General features: G+C 52.6%; 1 protein-coding gene across 2 annotated transcripts; it reads left to right on the top strand.

Moving 5' to 3' along the window:
• Positions 1–2,059: 2,059 nt before the first annotated feature.
• DMRT2 (doublesex and mab-3 related transcription factor 2) lies at positions 2,060–6,253 on the top strand. Of its 2 annotated transcripts, XM_054186093.1 has the most exons (4): positions 2,060–2,307; positions 2,846–3,211; positions 3,302–3,404; positions 5,136–6,253. In XM_054186093.1, exons 2-4 carry the CDS (start codon positions 2,864–2,866, stop codon positions 6,158–6,160), a joined length of 1,476 nt encoding a protein of 491 aa, XP_054042068.1. In that variant the 5' UTR covers positions 2,060–2,307; positions 2,846–2,863; the 3' UTR covers positions 6,161–6,253. The 2 variants fall into 2 exon arrangements, with proteins under 2 accessions (XP_054042068.1, XP_054042069.1); XM_054186094.1 differs by lacking the exons at positions 2,060–2,307; positions 2,846–3,211; positions 3,302–3,404 and adding an exon at positions 4,289–4,455.
• The last annotated feature ends 1,308 nt before the right edge of the window (positions 6,254–7,561 follow it).

Raw genomic sequence — 7,561 nt, 5'->3', positions numbered from 1 at the left:
TGAAGGAGCCCGGGGACATCCCAGCGGCCGCGGCAGACGGACCCGGAGGGATGGGGGCTAGCGGGATGGAGGGGGCATCCAGCCGGGAACGTTGTAGCGGGACAGGTGGATGCTCAGTTGCACCCTGCGGGCTTCCACGACTTCCTCCCGTGGAAATCGGTGCCTTTCCCGTCACGGCGCGGCATATGCCCGTGTCAGCAAACAAGCGGTCACGGCTGCCACCAGCTGCCCAAAGCGGGGGTGGTTGAGAGGGAGCGGAGGTCCCCGCGGCACACGAGTGGGAGCAGCGGTGCGGCAGACGGCACTCCGCCTTCCCTTCCCTTCCTTTCCCGGAGGACGGCGGCGGCACCTCTCCCTGCCGGCGGGAGAGGGGCTGGGGGGGAGCGCGAACGCGGCGCGGAGCCCAGAGCAAACAAGAGAAGAAGAAAGTTATACAAACATGCTTGAAAATCGTGGCCGGGTTTCACAGTTCCCTGTGGATAAAGTAAACAGGAGGCGAGCTGTTTTGTAATTTACTCCAGCGGCCCGCAGAATCGTACTTTGTAATTTGGTGTCGGTTTACAAGCAAAGGGGACTTCTGTTTCCTAACCTAGCAGGTCCTTTGTCATGCCTGCGCCTTTTAAGAGGGACCCCAAGGGGGAAAGTGGAATTCCTTGGGTATTTGCATTTTAGTCATGCTTGTAAGTCAAACAGTAGCCAGGATCTCTTTTTGGGATGAATAATACCTGCCGTCGGGGGATGCGCTTCCCGCTCCCCGCTCTCCCGGCGTGAGTACTCGGCGGCCGTGCGGCCCGAGGGGAACAAACGCTCCTTTCGGAACAAACGCTGTCTCCCTGCCCGCAGGTGCCCGCACCCCACGCCCGCCCCGCCGCCCGCCCGCCGCCCTCCGTCCCGCCGGGCTGCGGGAGCTGGGTTTTTCCGTGCCGAACCGGCGGCCGGCAGCCGCTCCGTGCGCTCGCCGTGAGTGTGGATGCCCGTGTTTATTATACACAGGAACATTAACAGTATTTATTATACACACGCGCTGCGCGGGGAAAGAGCAAAATATTTTCCCTTTCCGGAGAATAGTTTCGGCCGTGCGTTCCGCATGTCGTTAGTTTTTGATCAGCACACTGGCTGGGAACTGGTGGTCTCCCGCACGCCTTTTATTTTGTATTTTTTCTGGGGATACCCTTCTTAAATGCGCTAGCTCTTCCCCTGCCGGATGCTGAACGCGGCCGAGGTGTATTTTGGCCGCTTCTGTCCGGTGGCAATTCCCATTTCCACCGACGGACGCACCGAGCTCTAACACCTCGCTGGCACGGGCCAGACTTTGTGTGTTTACGACGTCGATCGCGCCCTGTTTTGGGACGCATCCCCCGACTTCCGAAGAGCAGCCTCCGTCAGAGAGCGGAGGGAGAGGGGACAAATTTACTCGACAGGCCGGCGCTCGGTGGAAAACGCCGCTGAAGGGGAGGGAAAGCTAAAAATTAAACGAATATTTTCCCGCGCCTTAATTCCCGGCAGGGCAGGAAGACAGCGCGGATTCCGTTGCATCGTCAGACTCGGGAGAAAAAAAAAAAAAAAAAAAAGCCATTGCCACGGGTCCCCTCCGCTCGCGGAGCAAAGCGACACCAACGATCGTAAACGAATAAAGGCGGCGGCCGCTTCAGCCTTCTAAAGCCGCGCCGCCTGCCCGCTCCTCGGTTCGTGGGACGCCGCTCACCCGCGTGGCTGGTTCCTTAGTGTCACCGTCACGCGTGTTACTGTCTTTTCTCCCTTTCTTTCCTCCCCCCCACCTCTTTTTTTTTTGCCCTGAAGTCAAAGACCGCCACTCACGCCCCCCCGCGCTCCGCGCCCCCCCGCACCCACGAGTGAGCGGCGGGCACACACGCGTGGGGGGTAGTGGGGGGGCGGGGGGGCGGGGCGGTGGCGGAATGGGCCAATCAGAGCCGCGGCCGCGCGGCGCGGGCCCAATGGGCGGTGCGGGCGGCGGCGGCGGCGGGCGCTGAAAACGCGGCGTGGCCGGCGCGGCGGGCACTGTGCCGTGGGGCGGGCGCGGCGTGGGCGAGGTGGGTGACAGCGCCGGGGCTGGTGCAGCCAGCGGGCTCCTACACCCACGCACGGCCCGTCGGCATCCCCCCCACAGCCCCTCGACGGCGCGGCGTCCCGGCTGTCGGGGAGCCTCGCACCCCCCTCGAGGTGCGTGGATCGCGAGTCGGCTGCCTCCGGGTGGGCTTGGGCAGCGGCGGCCCTGCGAGGCGCGGGGTGCGTGAGGGGGTCCGGGCTGCCTGCACCGCCCTGCCGGCCTACGGGCGCTGATCTTGGGTAAGTGCAAAGTGCGGGAGGAAGGATGGGGAGGTCGGGTGGGGAGGAGGCCGGGGTCGGAGGACACTGCAGTGCAGAGAGCTCCGGGAGCCCATACAGCCCCTGGTCGCTGGGGCGGAGAGCGGGGGTGTGTGCAGCCCAGGTGTTCCCTACCTGTCCCCTAAGTTTGCAGGCAGCTGGCAGGAGGGTTGTCGGGATGCTGAAATAAACAGGCCCCCGCGGGGAGCTGACAGCCCCGCAGCCCTGCGGCGCTCGGCGTCGCCCTGGGGCGGTTCCTGCCCCATCCTCCGCGGCTGGAGGCTAACTGTGTTAGTTCCCCGGGGCGCCGGGGCCGGGGAAGTGGCCGTCGAGGGGCACGGGCAAGAAACGGCAAGGGAGGGGAGATGACATCCCGTGCAGGCTCTGACACGGCTTCCCGACGGGGGCGCATCTCGGCGGGGCTGCCGGCGGGCCGGGCGGCGGCGGGCACTTCTGTAGCCGGGTGTGCCCGGGCTGCCGTCCCGCCGCGGGGGCGGGCGGCCTGACCCCTCTGTTGCAGCTGCGCCGACGAGGAGCCATGGCCGAAGAACGCGCCGCCGCCGACTGGGAGATCGACGTGGAGACCGTGGAGGGGGAGGCGGCCGAGGCCCCCGACGCGCCGCGCAGCAGCGCCGGCCCGGAGGAGGAAGAGGAGGAGGGGGAAGGCGAGGAGGCTGCGGCGGCCCCGCGGCGGGGCGAGCCGCGGAAGCTGAGCCGCACGCCCAAGTGTGCCCGGTGCCGCAACCACGGCGTGGTGTCCTGCCTGAAGGGGCACAAGCGTTTCTGCCGCTGGCGCGACTGCCAGTGCGCCAACTGCCTGCTGGTCGTGGAGCGGCAGCGAGTCATGGCCGCCCAGGTGGCTCTCCGACGGCAGCAGGCCACCGAGGTGAGAGGGGACGGGACGGGACGGGTCGGGATGGGACGGGACAGGTCGGGCGGCCCCCGCTCTTACGGTGCCGGCCGATCGCTCTCTTAGGACAAGAAGGGGCTGGCGGGGAAGCAGGCGAGCCTGGAGCGCAAAGCCGTCTACCAGAGGCACGTCCGGACGCCCAGCCTCCTGGCCAAGAGCATCCTGGAAGGTGAGCGCAACCCCTTCCGCGGGCACCCCCCCAGCCCCGGCCGCCAGCGGGGAAACCTCACTCTGCCCCGGGGAAACCCGCATCTCCCGGCCCAGGTGCTGCTGCTCACGGACACGCGTGAAATGCAGCGTTATTTCCCGAAATAAACGAGGAACGGCGTTAAAGCGCAGTCCGTTACCGGCACCGGGCGGCGGAGGCTCCGAGGGCACCCGGCACCCGCGCCCGCCCATTCGGGCGCGGGTGCCGGGTGCCCTCGGAGCCTCCGCCCGCGGCTTTCTGCCCTTCGTGGCTGGAATTTCAGTTGCTGACTATAGTGCCTGAAATGCTAGCGACCGTAATTTGAAATTTGAGAGTTACTGTTACAAGCTGACATTCTTTTTACATGACTACCCGGCGGCGTTTGGCAGCGCAGGGTAGTTTTTTCGCGGGTGTTTTTTATCAGCAAATGAGTAAATCAATTAGTTGTTTGTTTGGGGTTTTTTTTTTTTGTTTTTGTTTTTGTGGTTTTTATTTTCCTTCCTTTTGATCTGAACGCCTAGCACAGCAGCACCATTTGCTGCATTATCAGTAGAAAGATATGCATAATAGGCTGCTCGTCTTTCTCTCCCCCCCCATCTCACCCCGTCGAAAATATGAACGGTGAAAGAATAGCATTTTAAAGATGGATATCTTAGTGAAAGGGTGTATTTTTTGTTCCCGCTTCCTTCTTTGGATTGTGCCCGAATTTATTTCTATGTCTGCTTTAGGTGCTTTCCAAACTGTAGCCCCGTAAAGCATCGCAGTTCTGAAATCTAGCTTTTTTTTTTTATTTCCCTCCCCAAAATAGAACGGTCTTTTCTTTGCCTGTGCAAGCGCAATTAAGATTTTGTCCTGTTAGAAACCTCCGTTTTTCATCTATAGTTCACTCTTTTAAGAAAATCTCTTCTGTATTCTTTCCTCTAATTTAAATTTCTTTTTCTTTTCTCCTAGTTCTCCTTGGAGTTTTCTGCCATCTGTAGCAATGTGTACATAGAGATTCATCTTTAGAGAATAGAAAAGGCACCAGCTGTAGGTATAGGTATCTTCCTTGGCAATGGGGAAACCTGTGTGAGAGGAATGGGAGTGAAAACAGGTAAAACCCTGTTCTCCTTACTCATGTATGTAGTTCCATTAATTCAATGGGATTACTTATCTGGGTAGGACAAACAGGATTGGACCCTATCAGTTATATTAAATGAATCCAGTTAGCCTGGCAATTGAATATACTGGAGACTAGTTTTTTATGTTTTATTTCTTAAAGTTATTTTTTAGTTCAGAAGAAATAAAATATTTGAATACTTTCCATATTTATTAAAAATTGGTGATTATCTCCTTAAGGTGCATGATGCAATACCAGTCCTAACACACAGCAGGGTTTTGCCTTTTTTTTTCCTCCCCCTCTCCCTCACCCCCAGTCTTCTATTTTGGAGTTGCTTTTTAAAGTTACTAATCAGCCAGCTTTGAAGGAGACTAAACATGTCAGAGGAGTAGGGCTTGCTTATCTGTGTTGAGGAACTTGCACTGAATGTGCCTGATGGTGCAGGGAGCTAAGCCTCCGTGGCACAGTGAATTCAGTAGGAGCTGACGGTGTCCAGGGTTTGTGGCAAGTACTTGGCGCCTGTCGGGACTGGCTCCAAAGGGAACCCTTTTACAAACACAGCTTTAATATTTTTCTTACGCAGCTTCATTCCTAATGCTGCTTTGTTGTTTTAGGTTACCGTCCTCTTCCAACAGACCCTTACCTGGGAGGGAATTCACCTTTGCCACCCCCTGTAAGTGACAGGATGAGAAAGAGACGGGCTTTTGCTGATAAAGAGTTGGAGAACATTATGCTAGAGAGAGAGTATAAAGAGAGAGAGATGATGGAAGCTACACAAGCAGCTGCCCTCTTTCTCCCTAACCGCATGGTGCATGGAGCTGAATACAACTCATATAAAACAGCTTTCAACACAACACAAGTTGATACTCCCAGCAAGGAGTTTTGCAATTTTTTACCAACCTGCCTTGATCTAACCATGCAGTATTCAGGATCCAGCAACATGGAACTCATTTCTTCAAATGTCAGTGTAGCTACTACCTACAGGCAGTATCCCCTGTCCTCTAGGTTCTTAGTGTGGCCAAAATGTGGCCCCATTAGTGATGCTCTCCTCTACCAGCAATGCCTGTTAAATGCTACTGCTGTCCAAGCTCTCAAACCTGGGGCAGGTTGGGATGCCAAGATCTCACAAAGCCAGGACTGTCCAAACACTGAACATGATATCATCTCTCCAAAACTGGAAAATTCACTTGTTCTGACCCACACGCAAGACATTCAGCAGTCAGGTAATGAGTTACCGTGCCTTCCTCAGGAAGCTCGTGAGAGGTCAGCTTTCTCTCCTCCAAAAAGGATTTTCACTCAGATTTCTGATAAGGATTCTCTGGCTCCTCAGGAACAGATATTAAGCAAGACCAGCAAAGACAGTACCAAGCTCCCTCCACCACTCAAATACAATTCATTTCAGTCGCCGTTCCAGCAAACTTTTCCTGACAGATCAGGAGCAGAGTTGAGAACGTCATTTGTCAAAGAGGCTTTTGAAGACACGTCTAAGAAATACGGAGAGTGTGCCATTAAAGAGAACCAAAAATACAAGTTTACATTAGACAAATGTGCAAAAGACTTCTTTGGGGCCAAACAGACCACAGCAAAACCTTCAACAACTGAGCCACTGTCATTTTCAGTCGAATCCATCCTTAAATGACCTTATTCTGCAGTTTCTAATGTCTCTCAATGAATAAAGTGTACCTTCAGTATAGAGAGTTTGTATGCTTTGCCTTCTGCAGAGTTGCTACTGCCTGCCTTGTCTCTTATAAGATTTGTAAAGAGGAATGTCTGCTGTAAATGGTAATTTTTTGTTTTATCTCAAAATGATGTGCATAAGTATGCATGTTTTTTCTTCTGAAAAAATAAATACATTCAATTTTTTAAAATTGAAACTGCATGTACAGCCTGTACATGCATGTATACAAAAATAACAGTGTTATTTTAAGCAGCACTTCAAACTGTTCAATAAAATGAGATTACCCACAAGCGTAAATGTATTCCTGATCTCTGTTTTACCTCTAGTATCTCACAGGCAAGTTTTGCCCTTCTTTCAGAATATACTTATTCTTTTATTTGCTGTTATCAATGTGCTTACTAGTTATCTTGGTGGGGTAAGTGGTCATTTCTGCTTTGAACCTCCAGTAACTAAGAGAAGACGTACCTACAGTGAATTTGCAAGACTTTTTTTGTTAACTTAAGTGAGGATTAGATCAGATTCCAAATGCCTGCCTTATTTTGAAATGGGTTTGCATGCTAGCAAAAAATACTGGTTTATTCCACACCTCTCTACAAAAGGTTCTGCCCCTAAAGCAGAAGAGTTATTAGACTGGATTTGAGGATAATGGCTCTGGTGAACTTTTGGATAAAAAGTCAGCATTTTTTAAAATTCAATTTTTGAATAAAAAGTCTGCTTTTTTTTTTTTAATGTTCAGTTGACTTTATTCTGGATTTCCACCCGCTAGAACACTTTCCTTCTGAAAACAATTCGTCTTTGACAAGTGAGAGCTTGAGATTTCTTGTGGAAATAGAAATTACCTTTAGGCTGTAAAATGATGCACAGAATCATCACTAATGAGAAATCAAGTCATGATCTCTCGGTTTCATAATTCTACACCCTTTTGCAGGGACAGCAGAAATAAAGGAGATTAACTAGTAGAATTTACCTGGCAACTTGAAATGCCCTCAAGGTCATAGAAAAAGGCATTATCAGCTCTCACTATGCCTGAGCTTGAAGCTTTCTAAATTGGTGATTTTGTAAGTTTTTCCCTATAAGTTACTGTTAGCACATCTAGTGCTAACCGGTAATCCCTTGACTACCTTCCTTCCTTAACATTTTTATCCTGTGGACACTGCTCAGCCAGTTGAAAGGAGCTGTGTTGTTTTTTTTTTTCTTAATTTTTATTATTTTATAAGGACAATTTCTGTTTGGTACTTGTGAGCAGAATGTAATATTTTCTGCTTTTATTACACTCACTGCAGAGGTAAAAATGCTTACTTTGCTATGAATAAGTCTGAGCCATAAATGCCTGATTCTGTAAGTATCTCCAAAAGTGTTTAG

The sequence above is a fragment of the Rissa tridactyla genome, chromosome Z (assembly GCF_028500815.1).
Source record: "Rissa tridactyla isolate bRisTri1 chromosome Z, bRisTri1.patW.cur.20221130, whole genome shotgun sequence".
In the NCBI taxonomy this organism is placed as follows: Eukaryota; Metazoa; Chordata; class Aves; order Charadriiformes; family Laridae; genus Rissa; species Rissa tridactyla.
Note: the sequence above shows the minus strand (reverse complement) of the source record. Positions and strands in the feature narration are given on the sequence as shown.